Source organism: Astatotilapia calliptera, chromosome 7 (assembly GCF_964374335.1).
Source record: "Astatotilapia calliptera chromosome 7, fAstCal68.1, whole genome shotgun sequence".
Taxonomy (NCBI): domain Eukaryota; kingdom Metazoa; phylum Chordata; class Actinopteri; order Cichliformes; family Cichlidae; genus Astatotilapia; species Astatotilapia calliptera.
Genome location: NC_137428.1, coordinates 38,734,000 through 38,750,739, shown reverse-complemented (window position 1 = coordinate 38,750,739; position 16,740 = coordinate 38,734,000). Strand labels below are relative to the sequence as shown.

The window sequence follows — 16,740 nt, the reverse complement described above, 5'->3', positions numbered from 1 at the left end:
CCCAAGGCTGATCTCCACAAACACCCAGTGTGGTACATCCCACACCATGGTGTTTATCACCCACAAAAGCCTGGGAAAATCCGCATTGTTTTTGACTGTTCAGCCCGGTTTCAGGGGACATCTTTAAATGATCATCTATTGACTGGTCCAGAGCTGACAAATTCCCTTGTTGGTGTCTTGTGTCGGTTTCGCAAGGAAAAGGTTGCAATCATGTGTGACATAGAACGTATGTTCCACCAATTTCACGTGAAGGCAGAAGACCAAGATTACCTCTGCTTTCTCTGGTGGGAGAATGGAGATTTAGAAGCACAGCCAGCAGTCTATCGCATGAGAGTCCATTTGTTTGGAGCTGCTTCGTCTCCAGGCTGTGCTAATTATGGCCTCAAACATCTTGCTGCAATGGCAAGGGGAAATTTCAGCGAAGCATCCGTCCGCTTCATAGAAAGAAACTTTTATGTTGATGACGGTTTGACTAGTGTATCCACCGAAGCAAAGGGAATCCAGCTAGTGAATGAAGCAAGGGAGCTTTGCAACACTGGCAACTTAAGGTTGCATAAGTTCATTTCCAACAGTAAGCAGGTGTTGTCATCAATCCCAAAGGAAGAGTGTGCTGGAGGAGCGAACAACTTGGATATGGCTCTTCATGAACCACACATGGAGAGAGCCCTTGGTGTGCAATGGTGTGTCACATCAGATGATTTCCAGTTTAGAGTGGTGGTGAAAGAAAAACCCATGAGCAGAAGAGGGGTATTGTCCACCGTGGCCTCGGTGTTTGATCCGCTTGGCTTTGTCGCACCTTTCATCCTTTTAGGAAAGAAAATCCTCCAGCAAATGTGTCATGAGAGAGTTAGTTGGGATGATCCTCTTCCAGACCATCTGCTGCCCCAGTGGGAATCCTGGTTGAGAGGACTGCAAGATCTAGCAACCATAAAGGTACAACGATGCTACCTACCAGGAAGCTTTGGCAAAGTTGTGAAATACGAGCTGCATCATTTTTCGGATGCCAGTGCCTCAGGTTATGGAGAGTGCTCATACCTGAGAGTAATAAGCGCATCGGGAGAAGTGCACTGTTCCCTCGTGATGGGGAAAGCAAGGGTAGCTCCTTCAAAGGTAACAACTATACCAAGACTTGAGCTCTCTGCAGCAGTGGTGGCAGTGCGCACAAGTGACATGCTCCAGAGAGAGCTTGAAATGGAAGGCCTGCAGGAATACTTTTGGACTGATTCAAGGGTTGTCCTTGGCTACATCAACAATGATGCAAGGAGATTTCATGTTTTTGTAGCAAACCGTGTCCAAAGTATCAAGCAGAGCACACATCCTAACCAATGGAACTACGTTGCTTCAGAAGACAACCCCGCTGACCACTCTTCTAGGGGACAGACAGCAGAACAGCTCAAGGCATCTAACTGGTTTAGAGGTCCAAATTTTCTGTGGCAGCTAAACCTCCCAAGTAGTGTGTTCACAGTGGGAGAAATATCAGAAGATGACCCAGAGTTACGAAAGACTCATGTCCACAAAATTCACTCAAAGGAAGAGAGGTCACTGCTAGATCGTCTTGAAAAGTTTTCAGATTGGGCAAGAGCAGTACAAGCTGTAGCCATACTGAAACGCAGAGCAAGGGCAGCTAAAGGCCACAAACCAAGGTTTAGTGAACCCACCACCTTGGAGGAGCGTAAGGAGGCAGAGGTTTTTCTCATCAAACTGGTTCAAGCAACACACCTTGCTGAAACCATGAAGAGTCTCAAGCTTAATGGGCAAATCAAGGCAATTGACAAGGCAAATAAATTGCACAAATTAAACCCATTCCTTGATGAGCAGGGTGTACTCAGGGTTGGAGGGCGCTTAACAATGTCCAGTCTTCACCCCCATGTGAAACACCCAGCTATCCTTCCTAAAGGAAGCCATTTGGCAACACTGCTCATCAAGCATCATCATGAAAAGGTGCAGCACCAAGGTCGAGGTATGACTGTTAACGAGCTGCGAGCCAATGGTATTTGGATTCTTGGATGCAGTAAGGCAGTCTCCTCTCATATTTACAACTGCACAAAATGCAGGAAGTTTAGACGGAACACTGAAGGACAAAGGATGGCGAACCTCCCACAAGAACGCACGGAGTTGTCTCCACCCTTCACATATTGTGGGATGGACTGCTTCGGGCCTATCTATGTCAAGGATGGCAGAAAGGAGCTTAAGCGTTATGAGCTTTTACTCACATGCATGTGCTCAAGAGCCATACATATTGAGATGCTTGAGGACTTACAGTTTTTTCTGATTGCTTAAGCACATTTTTTGTAACTATTGGCTAATTTTGCAAAACTCTTCACACAAATAAGAAAACCTGTCACCCAATCATCAAAACATTGTAGTTCTCTTGCAAAAGCAAACACAGCTAGATTAACTCTTCACACCTTCGTAAAAATGGTGTTTCCGTATCAAACAGTACACACAAGCCATCATCTACTAAGCACACAATGCGCCAACTGCACACTGATGGTATGAATACAAAACACATCTGGCTTTTGCTTTCTCTGTGCACAAGGTAGGCTATGTCAGTTTGAGCTCATACTTCTGTCATAGATCCATAAGCATAGAGGGATCCAAACTTCAAGTACTGGTGTTTATTCAAACACATCAAAACAAACACAAGTGTTCATTTCCAAGTATAGGATTATTTGCAATCACCATAATGACTATATGGGTTACTTGGTCTGCAGTGAACATGCTTCCTCTGCCCCAGCATCTGGTCATCTAGCAATTCTGTAAAGTAACAATTTCAGTATTTTTACATCAATGGTATTGGTGTGTTTCTCATTGGCATATGGCAGTGCTACAAATCTTTGTGCGAAGTGACTGTACTAACCGATTCTCATTTCAAGATGTCCTTATGGTACTTGCTACAGTGTAGCGGCTCGAGTTAGGCTGGACCCGTTGGCCAGCTACCCTCAGGGTCATTCCACGGTTGATTACATGGTCCACTATTGTAGCTCTGATGTCATCAGCAATTCTATTTCTTACTCTTCCTACCCTTCCTCTCCCCCCTCCTCATCTTCCTCTCCCCCTTCCTCATCTTCCTCTTGCTCCTCCTTGTCCTTGTCGTCCTCTTCATCCTACTTCTTCACCTCCACGTCCTCTTCCTCGGCTTCCTCTACTTCTCACTCTTTCTGCTCCCTCCATTGTACTCCGCACACACAGCTTACCTGTATTATAGTGCTTAGGCTGATTGCAAAGTGAACTGATTATCTAAAAAAGTTTTCACATGTGAAAGTGTGCCAGACAGTTGGCAAATTAGTGTTAATGATAGCCATACATGTGTATACTTTTGCTAGGAGTGTGTTGGAAATTTGGTAATTGAGTGTTGTGCAGTGAATTGTGCCTACAGTTTTGCAAAGTGTGTGTTACAAAATTGCAAACTGAGTGCAAAGCAGTTTTTGTGCTTTTAGTTTTGCAAACTCAGTGAGTGGTTTTGCTATAAGTCTGAATAGTTTTAGAGATTGTGCTACAGGAATCACAGTTAGGGTTTAAGCATTCAGAAAAAACTGTAACAACTGATGCATTCATCAATGCCTTGCGTTCGTTTATTGCATTGCGTGGAAGTGTCAGGCAAATTCGATGTGATCAAGGCAGCAATTTCATTGGTGCAAGGCACGAGTTCGCTGAAGCCATGAAGGAGATGGATGGAGAGAACCTCAAGAAAATTGGATGTGAGTTTGTTATGAACACACCATCTGCAAGTCATAAAGGTGGGGTTTGGGAACGCCAAATACGCACCGTGCGTAATGTTCTGGCATCCGTTCTCGACCAAGCAGTTAAAAGGCTCGACAGCAGTTCGTTAAGAACCTTCCTCTACGAAGTTATGGCAATTGTGAATAGCAGGCCATTAACAACAGAGCATTTGCACAATCCATCTGGTCCAGAACCCTTGACACCTAACCACATTCTGACAATGAAGTCAAGCATTATTCCCCCACCTCCTGGAAAGTTTATCAAGGAAGATGTGTACCTGCAAAAACGATGGCGCAGAGTACAGTTCCTAGCCAACAGCTTCTGGGAACGGTGGAAAAAGGAATATCTGTTGAATCTTCAGAGCAGACAAAAATGGAACAGAGCAAGACGAAATGCGAAAGTCAATGATATTGTGCTTCTCAAGGATGATTCTGCTCCACGTAGTCAATGGAAGATGGGAAGGATCATAGATGTCTATCTGGGACAGGATGGAAAGGTGAGAAGTGTGAGGTTGTTGATCAGTGACTCAACTCTAGATGCTAGAGGAAGGCGCACCACAAAACCAACCTATCTGGAGAGACCTATTCAAAATACTGTAACTCTACTGGAGGCTAACTGAAGAGTCACTTTGCCAATCCACTAGTTCAATTAATGTTAAATGTGATTTCTTCTTATATCCATACATGTTACGTTTTATGGGAAAATCACAGGTGATTTGGTGGGAGTGTAACTAACAGTGAAGTGTTCCAATGTTTTTCCTGTGTTTATATTTGTAAGTTTCCTTTAATTGTGGAACTTTGTTTTGTAATTGGTGGCAGCGGAAGTAACGTGCCGCACGGACTGAGTTTGTGGTGACACTAGAGCAGAGAAACATGGCGCTCTGTGAGTTCAGCTGCATCGTCCTACTGCTTTAAACTGGACTTAAGTTTTAAAGAACACATAAGTTAAGTTAAGTTAAATTAAGGAGTAGCGGCTCGCGCGAAGAACGGACTTTCTCCCGTTTGGCTACAGCAGGCAATGAGGTGTGTTCAGGGTGCCTCTGTTAATTTCAGTTTCAATGAAAGTGCCATAAAAAGGCATTTATGTGTCTATACCTTTGTTGTTTGGATTTACTGTGATACGAGTTATTGTAAACATGTTGCTTATTGTAATTGTTTTGTTTGGGTAGTTCTCACGATGATGATGATGATGACGACGCTGAGTGATCTTGTCGCCGAACATTGAATAAATCATCTGTAAACAAGAACTTGTCCGCGTGGTGGCTGACAGGAGCTACATATAGTGCTTAGGCTGATTGCAAAGTGAACTAATTATCTAAAAAAGTTTTCACATGTGAAAGTGTGCCAGACAGTTGGCGAATTAGTGTTAATGATAGCCATACATGTGTATACTTTTGCTAGGAGTGTGTTGGAAATTTGGTAATTGAGTGTTGTGCAGTGAATTGTGCCTACAGTTTTGCAAAGTGTGTGTTACAAAATTGCAAACTGAGTGCAAAGCAGTTTTTGTGCTTTTAGTTTTGCACACTCAGTGAGTGGTTTTGCTATAAGTCTGAATAGTTTTAGAGATTGTGCTACAGGAATCACAGTTAGGGTTTAAGCATTCAGAAAAAACTGTAATTAGACAGTTCTATAGATGATGTTGATAAAGTAATTAAGTTTAACATGGCTTGCATGGAAATAGTGCAGTAATATGGTGAAGTTTTAGTGTTCATGGTCACAGACGTCAATTTAAACTCAAGCAAGCTTTTACATTTTACAGCTTTTACATTTGCTCATTGGATTACAATTACAATCATTGATTGTACATTTTTATACTAACTGTACATGTGTGGGTGTTGGAAAGTTAAGTTATTAATTAAGACTGGCAGCAGCGCAGATCAGCTGATCACTGTCTGCACCCAGAACCTACTGGAGCTCACAGAAGAAATCATTGTGGCTTATTTCTTTGCTTTTCCCCACACTGCACCACCACAGACGATTTTAGGTCTCCCACAGCTTTCACCCGTTTACACCGCAGGAAACCACACGTACAGCCGGATCCTTTAATTCCCTTTGTGTTTTCTTTATTCTACATAATATGTTGAAGTTGAGTACACTCATTAGAATTAGAGTTGAAATAAAAACTTATATTCCTTTTTTATTATAATATGACTTGAGGTTTTGTTAGCCTGACAAAAAGAAAAAAAGAAAAGAAAAAAAAACTGTCGCCCAAATCACTTTTTCCCTCTTTCATTTCAAAGCCTGTACTTTTCACCTTCACTTGAATAAAGAAGTTAGATCAGTACTTCAGCTTCATTTAGAGTATTTTTAACACAAGTAAGTGATGAAAGTGTGTATTTTTACCACCCCTGTCCAAGGTCAGCTACACGTGGCAGAGCCTGAATAGGGTAATCTTGTCAACGCCTGGTGACGGTGTATTTAGTAAATACTCTGAAAACGTGACTGTTCACAACACGTGGACATGTTCTATATGTCTGATCGTCCGTATGCCAAATGCTTTACCTTCTAGCATTTTTAACAGGCTGTTAAATATAGGTTGTACAATAAACCCATTGTTCTAAACACAAGATTATCAACATAATAGTTGTTCTTTCTGTTGGTTATACAACCTGGAAAGGGCACCAATGCCCTAATAACTGTGGAGACAATTTTATAAGAACTAATAATATGGTGGGATTTCTCTTTACATACACTTAAATTTGAGATGTAGAAAATCCAGTCTAGAATGGGTAAAAGTAAGCACATGACCCACACTGGTCCAAAATATCAAAGTCTAACAGCAGTCAGAGGCAGTCGAACTATAACAAAGTGAAAATGCAAAGGATACTGGACTTTCTGAAATTTCAGCTGCAGCACTGTCGCACTTTCTCTGTATGAACTTCAGACAAAAAGTTTTAACCAGCGACTAAAATGGGCGAAAACAGCGTTCCAGCCACTTCAGTTAATAAGCAATTAAATCTAACAGACAGATATTTGGTGACAGCATGGAGCTGCATGCTCAGTAATAAGAATATAAAGACATCTCACAGCGTAGTTTACAGCTCCAACACATCCTTTTTTCTTTTCTTCTCTGTGATGGTTCATCGTGCAAACGTGACAGCAGCGCTTCAGCATATAGCTAGTACTGCCAAGGGAGTGAGCATAAATAGCAACTTTTTTAAAAGTGTGCGCAAATTTCCACACATCTAAAAAAAAAATATCAGCACACAAACTGTTTCTGTGCAATTTTTTTACAAAATGTGTTAGCTCGCTAAATGCACAGTTGTATTTCCCAGGAGGAGAGGGGAAGAAATGATAATGTGCAGCACAGATGGAGGAAGATGTAAGGAGAAGGACGGGATTGGGAGTTTCAAAGGTAAGGACTGCTCAGCATGTTAGAATGTAATCTAAAATGTAATGTAACTTCAAAGTTTTTAAGTCAGATAACCCAGATATTGCTTAATTATATTTTTATGAAATATCTTGTAAAACAAACTGAAGTATACTCATTTTGTGTTATCAAACTTTGCATTTAAGCAGGCATGCTAAACCATTTGGTACAGTTTGGTTAGTTTGATGTGGTGAAGTTCACAGTACTGAACTATGTTGGATTTGTACACAGCTGGCATGGTGTTTATGTCTGGGTCAAGTGTAGCAGACATCATTTCACTAACAGAAATGCAGCTAGTATTTCTTGAAAGTGAATGTGAGATGGAATAAGCAAAGATCTAGGCATGATGTGTTTTGGGACTGGCGGCGGCTCCCGGGCCAGGCAGATCCCAAATGAAGAAATCTCCCACAAACAGTGAGCACTGAACAATAGAACTATCCCGAACATTGTTGCAAACATATAACTGGTAAGATTGCAATGACCAGTAGCTGATCACCTTAATTGGGGGTCGGAGATCCCTATGTATGATGCTGATGTTGTCAAGGGCAGTGTGGGCTAATTGTTAATGGTGGACTCAAATGTATGATTCAGATAGACTGTGTTAGCAGCTTTAAGAGATTAGTGATGTGTCGGTCGCGAACGAACCAGCTCTTAGAGCCGGCTCTTTGAAGTGAACGACAAAAGCCGGCTCCTTATTGGGAGCCGTGGGTTTTTTTTTCTTTCTCTCACCCTCTCTCTCGCACTTTTTTTCAGCTTCACTCCGCACGCAAGCCTTGTGCTTTGCACTCGGAAGAGAGGGGAGGGGTGGTAGTTACACTCGCAGTAGCACAGGAACAGAGCGGGAGGAAGAGAGTATGGTAAATTTGATTCTTTTTACTGAATCGAGTTTTAATGAGTCACTCACCAAAGTGAATCGGATTTGAGTCATTTTATTCACTGAGTCAGTTGACCAGAGAGTGCAAAAAATTTACATTTTCACTCAAACTTAATTTGTTTCTCTTTTCATGTAAATCCCACTGCTAAGATGAATGATTAAAAAAAAAAAAAACTATTTTATAGAGCAAAAAAGAGCAAAAACATTTCTAAAATTAAGCAATTTCCTATCAAAATTGCTTAATAAACTTTTATTTTGTTTATTTTTATTTCATTAGTATTTTCCTTAAATGTGTTAAATATATATTTTCTCATCTAAATGTCCACTGAGCTGTGAGCCAGGGGGCGGTAATGCGCCTTAACATTGGATGCCAACCAAGAAGAAGACGAAGCTGTGAGCCAGGAGGGAGGGGGTGAGTGAGTGAGTGATACATTCGCTTGCTATTTTCTTGATGTGAGCTTCTACTCAGGGTTTTTTCTTCCAGTTCAGAGCAGAAATGCTTTTGTTAAGAAACTGGCTGTTGTTCCCCCCCCACAATTTGAATTATAAGCTAGATATATTTCTACTAAGCGAATTAGTTTGCTAACAGAAACAGGGATGAGTCAGTGAGTCAGTTGGGCTTGTGATTCATGATTCACGAGTCAGTAAAGTGATTCTCGAGTATTGAACGATTCGTTCACGAATCGAACATCACTAGAAGAGAGAGAGAGAAAGAGAGCCAGGGACAACAACGACACATTAGAAAGGTAAAAGGATTCAGAAAGTTTATTCATGCAGGCCAGAGAATGTGCATCTTCTTTTTGTTTTCATATTTTAATTTATATTTTATTGTGTTGTGGTTTGCAGTGTTTTGTGTTGTTTCACTTTAAATTTGTTTAAAGGAAAAAACTGAAAATTTAAATAGTTAAAAGTTGAAATGTAAAAATAATGGTTTTTGTATTATATGATTTATTTATTACATTTTATGTGGAGTGAATAAATAAAAGTATATTTACGGTGGCCCCTACAGACAAAGCACGTACAAACTCCAAAACACGTACAAACCCTGAAGCACATACAAAACACAACAGAAGTGCTGTTGTGTTTTGTATGTGCTAGGCGCAGTGTTGAGCTTTTGTTACCTGGTGGCCACACAAGCCAGGAAGTACCAACGACCAGATTTGGTGTGTGGTAGTAACAGGTAAATGAACTTTTTTTTTTAAAAATTATTTGAATATTTAATACACATATGCTTTCAATTGTGTAATTTAAGTGATCTAGTAGCTCTGTTTTAGAAATTCAGTTAACGCTAGAAATGTGCTTTGGAGTTTGTACATGCTTTGTCTCTAGGGGCCACCGTATATATTTATGTATAAACATATATAAATAAAACCACTTTTTTTTTACATTAGTAATTCCTTTTGTGCATAATTTTATATTGTTGTTAATATTGTTAACAACAAAGTTGTTAAAATTGGGACCCCTTCTGTTTAACATTTACATGCTCCCACTTTCACAGATTATAAAGAACAACAAAATAAACTATCATAGGAATTTTCTCCAGCTAAACAAAAACAAAACTGAAGTAACAGTTTTTGGTGCCAAAGAAAAATGATTACAGGTCACCAGCGAACTTCAATCTATACACCTAAAAACCACAAACCAGGCGAGAAATTTGGGTGTAGTGATGGATGCAGACCTAAACTTCGAAAAACACATTAAGACATTAACAAAGTCAGCTTACTATCACCTCAAGAATATTTCAAGGATAAAAGATCTGATGTCTCAACAGGACCTGGAAAAACTAGTCCATGCATTCAAATTTCAAATTTCAAATTTCAAATTCAAATTTTATTTGTCACGTACACAGTCATGCACAGTACGATATGTAGTGAAATGCTTGGACAACTGCTCGTGACCTAAAGAAAACAAAAAAGGAAAAGGCTATGAATAAGATAGGAAATAAATATGAAAAATTAAAAAGGGTAAATTTAACTAGGAAGGAATAAAATATAAATTAAGGTTAAAAATGAAATAACTGTACAACACAAATTAGAATGAAGGGTAAATTTAACTGGGAAAGAATAAGATAAAATATATAAATTAAAGTTGAAAATAAAATAACTGTACAACAAAATACAGAATATAGAACTATATAAGAATGTATGAAGAAATATAAATATATACACAATAACAGCAGCTGTACAAGTATTAACTGGAAATGAAGAATATAATGTCCAGTGTTGTGCAATCCACATTATGTCTTGTGCAGTGCAAATATGCTTAAAGTGATTTAAGTGATGAAGTGAAAACAATGTCCAGAATGTCCAGTGTGTGTGTAAGAACTATATGTGTGGGTCAGTACTGTGTGGTGGTGTGATTGAGAGACCGTATCGCCTGCGGGAAGAAGCTCCTCCTCAGTCTCTCTGTGTTGGTCTTCAGGGAGCGGAATCGCTTTCCTGACCTCAACAGAGAGAACAGTCTGTTGTTGGGATGGCCGAGGTCCTTCACGATCTTCCTGGCCTTGGTCCAGCACCGCCTGCTGTAGATTGAGTGCAGGTCAGGGAGCTTGGAGCGGATGGTGCGCTCAGCTGATCGCACAACCCTCTGTAGAGCTCGTCTGTCCTGCATGGTGCTGTTTCCGAACCAGGTTAAGATGTTTCCCGTCAGGATGCTCTCTATGGTGCAGGAGTAAAAGTTCCTGAGCACCTTGGAGGGCAGTTGGAAGTCTCTCAAGCGTCTGAGGTGGTAGAGACGCTGACGGGCCTTTTTCACCACGGAGTTGATGTGACAGGACCATGACAGGTCCTGCGTGATGTGAACTCCGAGGTATTTGAAGCTGTCCACTCTCTCCACTGGGCACTCGTTGATGACGGGGGTCTGGTAGTTCCTCTCCTGCTTAGTGCTGAAGTCCACTATCGGCTCCTTTGTCTTACTGACGTTTAGAAGGAGGTTGTTCCTCCAAAATACATCAGTGACCTCCTGACCCAGTATGAACCTTCCAGATCCCTCAGGTCATCTGGATCCGGTTTTTTATCAGTTCCCAGAGTCAGAACCAGACACGGAGAAGCTGCATTCAGCTTTTATGCGCCATATATCTGGAACAAACTCCCAGAAAGCCTCAGGTCAGCTGAAACACTCAGTTTATTTAAATCCAATTTGAAGACACACCTATTCTCAGCTGCATTTGAATAAAGCACCAAATCCGCACTTAAGCTTAAATTTCAAAACTTATATTTTAACTACTGATTTTATCTACTGTTCTGATTTCATCTACAGTTTTTTAAATCAATTTTAAATCATGCTTTTTATTGTTTTTGTTTTTTAATGTCTCTGTAAAGCACTTTGAATCACCTTGTTGTTGAATTGTGCTATATAAATAAGCTTGCCTTGCCTTGCCTAATAATAAATTAATTAAATCAACAAAACAACCCGAAGAGCCGGTTGGGAGCCGAAAGAGCCGTCTCTTTTTAGTGAGTCGAGCCGAAAGAGCCGGTTCTCTAAAAGGAGCCGGAAATCCCATCACTATAAGAGATGCACAGAGGGAATACAAACTGTGAGCAATGACTGAGGTAACTCCGGAGCTGGACAGACCACAGGGTTTGAGATTCTGGGAGAGAAGAGAGAGCTGTTAGTGCAAGCAGAGGAGCTGCTTGGACTTGTGTATCCAGAGAGGGCGCCAGAAAATGAGTCCTCTCGTTTGCCTGAAAAGTCAGGGAAGAAATCCTGAGGGAGAGGTCACTGGATTGCTTTTCTGTGGGAGCTGAGAGCTGTGGAGAGTGAGCAGACAGGTAGGCTGAAGAACGGAATGTTTCACAGAACACTTTCAGGATAAGCTCAACGGAAACAGGTAGTAGCTTCTGGTAAAAGGGCCACAATTCAGCCAACAGATTCAATACTGGAAGCATGAGAAGGCAGTCCTTAAATGAGGACAAACCTTTCCTCAGCTTCTCTTGGACTCAGCAGAAGTTAGAGACTCCAGGGAAACAAAAAAAAACTAGTGGAGGACTATGACAGATATAGCTACTCCGATATGGAAGGAATGGGCAGGAAGAGATCATGGAAAACTATGGACAATCGAAGAACTTGAGGAAAGTGTGAGAGGAGCCAAAAACCCAACTTAAATAACTTAAATAATCACTATTTAGAATGATGCTTGTCATTATGAATTTATATGAATACTAAAAATGTGGTTACTATGAGAAGTTGATAGATCTATGATAATGCTTTTTCTAATGTGTTTGGCGAGGATACTATCCACAGCATTGAGTAATTGCTAAGCAATCCACTTCTACAGCTATTCCTACGGTTGTGTCTGGAGTGCAGTGGCTTTCGCTCAGTAGGCTGTGTGTAGGAAAAATATCTGCAGAAATGGGCACAAAGTGTAACTTCCTCCAACAGAAGGTCTGAAACTACATCAGTAGGTCAACCCACACACAAAAAAATTCATCAGCTATATCTACCAACCTGCAACACACATGAAAAAAAAAATATAACTTGTTTCGCAAATAACTCTGAAATGTAACAATAAAAGTGAAGGCCTCAAATAGTACTTTGGACCATTTCAGGCGTGTAGACAGACTCAGGAAGGGGCAGAGCCTATTGCTTATCACATTTATCTTCATTTAACTTGAGAAAAATGTTGAGACAGTTTGAACACACTGAGCCCAAAGGACCAGGTAAACACAGGGTGTGTATGTGTGTGCGTGATGGTCTGCTGGGAGGAATCAATCAAGTAAACACCAGCGTGACACCACACTCATCCACTTCCTCACTTTCCCCCCTTTTTCTCTCCTGCTCTCTCTCTGTGTCTGTCTAATGCTCAGATGCCCTGACAGCACCCCATTAGTGTGACTGACACTGACAGACAGAGAAGGAGAGACCATGTGAAACACTGTGACTCTGTGTGTGTGTGTGTGTGTGTGTGTGTGCGCAGATCTTGTTCATGCTGACAGGCCCACCTGCTGTGAGTGTTTGACGTTCACATGCACTGTATAACAAGGGTTACGCTGCAGAAAAATCCAGCTTTCTGATTGGCTGGTGCATGCCCTCATATACTAGACTGCTTCTCGGCCTATTTTTAATCTTTAATCTAAGTCCTGATAGTCCGACTGAAACACATTGAGGCCAGAAGGGTTGTGGGATCATTCAGAGTGCATCCGGTGGTGTTGCATGCATCTCTGTCTATGCTTCGATGTGAATGACAAGTGTTTTTCAAATTTGTTCAAATGTGTTTCATTTTGATGATCTGGCACGTAGTTCAGGCAGACCAAGAGTCCAGCTTAAAGAAACAAACTGTCCACAATAACTCAGTCCACCATGTGCAGGCGTGTGTGTGAATCCTCTTTCAGCCCTGCACCTACTATGTAAAAAGACAGATTAAACACCAGGTGTGCCTCTCATCTCACTGGTGCACCCTAAATCACTCTGCCCCACATCTCTTCTTCCAGTTAAGCTACAAACCACAACCCACTACCACAACTGTGTATCTAGTTGTCTTAAAGGCCAGAGCGAGTTTATACGAGCTAGTTTAGAATAACCAGTTATCCCTGGATGCTCCAGTTTCTTCCCACATCTAAACTCCACACAGAAATCAGGCCAGCAGATTCAAACCCACAACCTTCTTGTTGTGAGGTGACAGTGTTTGGGTTGTTAGGGTTGATATGCAGGTGAAGGAAAACTAAAATACTGCCTCGAGAGTTCATTGTGACTGCTTTTGATTGGCCACGACGGCTTTAGGGTTTGGTTGGATCTCTGAAGGTTTGTGTGTCACGCTTGTAATGCTGTGCTAAGATAGTGTTTCAAGTGGGCCACAGATCAGCAGCTGCTCACGGTTGATCTGACTGTCACCCACGATGCTTCCTCTGAAGCCACTTTGCAACCCAACTCCATGTCAGTTCCTCGTTTTCAGGCTGTTTCTGGTTTAAGTCAATCAGAATCAGAATCAGAATACTTTATTGATCCCTGGGGGAAATTATTTTTTGTTACAGTGCTCCATTTTAAACCAACATTAAGACAAGACAGACAATACGCTAACTAAGAATAGTACAATATATACATATATATACATACATACATACATACATAAGTCACTTATAAATAAATATTTGGAAAAGAAACATGTGTAGTTGTAGCAGCAAACAGTGTGTTAAGTGGATGCGTTGTACAGGGAGATGGCCACAGGCAGGAATGATTTCCTGTGTCGTTCAGTGGTGCTTTTCGGTAATCTCAGTCTCTCACTGAACGAGTGTTTTGTGTTTTACAGTGGTCTTGTTGCTGCTTTCCACACACTAGGCTTTGCACATTTGCACACAGAAGGACATGAATAGAAATATAAATGACTGCAGATGAGAATAATAATCTTTTGGATTCTTCTCATATTTTCTATTATTCTTTTTTATTAATTTTCTGTGGATGCAAGAATTTTTGTGAGAACAAAGGAGGGAAAGCTGTTAGAATTTTTCCCTCCCTGCACTCCTTTTTCCAATTCTCTCATCATCCCTTCACCCCCTCCCCCCACCCCCCAATGCTCCATCTCAGTAGGAGGTGAACCAGTGTTAACTACCTCTAAAATAATAATCTTCTCTCCATCATAATTGCCGTTCTTCACAAATGTAAAGATGATTAAAAGTGGCTTAGCGGCTTCAGGGGGAGGATTGGTTGGGCAGTGTTGCTCCCCAGGGCACACACAGAGACTGTGTGTGTGTGTGTGTGTGTGTGTGTGTGTGTGTGTGTGTGTGTGTGTGTGTGTGTGCGTGTGTGTGTGTGTGCCTGTGCGTTGTGTGTGTATATTAATCTGGTAAAAGTTAGAAATGCAATTACAGACAGTGTGAGCGTGAAGCTCAACCTAACAAGGTCAGAGGAGCTGCAGCAGAAATATTAAAGCAATACTCAGACCCTTTTTTTAAAGGGTGATTTCACCTAAATTACACATAATTACACATAATACATCTGCCAACCAGTCAAGTTGAAGATGTCTGGATGTGACCTTTGACCTTTTCAATAAAACCTAATCACTTAATTTTTTTCCTGTTAAACATTAGTGTAAAATATTATTGTTTAAATCCTGAACTTAAAGAACTTTCCTCCACATATTGCCTTGACAATGAGATGACTTTAGTGATAAACCACCAGAAAACATAACTTAGGAATATTCAGTAAAAATTTGCTTCCTGTTAGCCTTTTATGAAGCTTTCAGGGCACATAAAAACACTCTCGCAAACAGCCAAGGACCCCCATTGACACAATTCTTTCAACGGTCCTTTAATGTAACATTAATTGCAACTAAATGCCTTTCCTCAGCCTCAAACTTTGTCTATACATGGCTCACACACGAGCTTCAGGAAGCTTTGCCTCAGTGGAAACCTGTTGAAATATTCTTATTTGCTCTCCATCCCAATGTTTAATCTCTTAAAATTAATGTGTGAGACTTCTCTCAAAAGACCACATCTTCTGGTTTATGTGGGTATTGATAGATTAAACTCACAAAGCTAAGATACACACATAAACCCACAGCTTCCATCACCACATAGAGCAGACAAAGGGAAGCAAACGCAAAAACAGTTTCAAATATAAAATTCAAAAAGAGTATAAAATCCAACTGACAGGGAAAACACAGAGAGAGAGATAACAGCCACTCTGACAAGGAACACGAGATAGCACTATCAATACACAGGGGGCTAATCAGGGGAAGTGGACACAGCTGGGAAACACAAACACACGATTAAGATAATGATACAGGGGAGGAAGTGAGACTCAAAACAACATTAGAGAAAGAATTAAATATCAAATTAAAGCAGGAAATGAATATGAACAACTTAACAGAGGGAACATACTGGCTACTGGCTCGATCTAATATCAGAAAAAGCAGATGAAAAGTAAACCAATCGCAAGCAACATAAGGCAATAGTTCTACCACCAGTAAACCTAAGAATGAACGCAGAATCAATCCAAAGGATAACCTAACACACTAAAGTCAAAGTACCATAAACTTAATAAAACTGAAAATCCTGAGAAGAAGATCCAGCATGACACACCTATTCTGACTGTCTTTAAAAGTAATTCATGAATGCTCAAAAATATTGAATTGAATGCAAATTTAAATGTATGTACTTTAGCCAAATAATCTTTTCCCAACTCCAAATATAATATATAATAATAAACTGTTTTGTTTATAATTAATAAATATAATATGATGCAAACTCTTAAGTCCCCCCCCCCTCCCTGAAGGCAGAGTATGTAATCACAATTTTGATTTTGACCACAATTTTTTGTGGATCATCCTCAATATTCACAATGATATGCTAGGGCTTGGGGGACATGATTACCATGATTAGCTAAGTATTTGACTTTGACCTTCAATTTAGCAAGATCGAAGTTGACCTTTGGAAAAAAAGAAGTTTCAAGCAACCATATTTTATTGTTTGGAAGTGCACGGAGCTGTACAACACTTTGTCGAAGTCCCAGTGATGCCATAACAGGCTGACGGCATCATAGTGTAATAAAAAAAGGGGGACACCATCATGTTTTATTAAAAACAATATAACTTTTACCCTCCGAGGGGAGTCTCAGAGTACTTGTTTCTTCATATTTTGCTTGTGAAATGGAAAAATAGTATTTCAGCAGTTTCAGAAAATGGAATTTATCCAACTATGGGCGATTCAGTTTGGCAGTTCTCAGTGGTGATAAATGATGTGGTGGTAAAAGTTTATAACCACTTAGAAACCACAATCTAACATTCAACATTCAGCTTATTACTGACAGCAGCTCAAGGTAAGGTCTCCAGCAGAACTCCC

At 40.5% G+C, this 16,740-nt stretch overlaps 1 protein-coding gene across 3 annotated transcripts in view; it reads left to right on the top strand.

Annotated features, from left to right (window-relative positions):
- The first annotated feature begins 684 nt into the window (after nucleotides 1-684).
- The window catches only part of LOC113026100 (uncharacterized), a 44,435-nt gene continuing 28,379 nt past the window's right edge, over nucleotides 685-16,740 (top strand). Inside the window, exons 1-3 of one of the 3 annotated variants that reach the window (XM_080303635.1) lie at nucleotides 685-4,745; nucleotides 6,998-7,077; nucleotides 7,846-8,378. In XM_080303635.1, the coding sequence (XP_080159761.1) occupies nucleotides 733-2,280 (1,548 nt within the window). In that variant the 5' untranslated portion in view covers nucleotides 685-732 and the 3' untranslated portion in view covers nucleotides 2,281-4,745; nucleotides 6,998-7,077; nucleotides 7,846-8,378. Of the gene's footprint in view, nucleotides 4,746-6,997; nucleotides 7,078-7,845; nucleotides 10,426-16,740 lie in introns of those variants that run through there. The other 2 variants (XM_080303636.1, XM_080303634.1) reach the window with 2 other exon arrangements.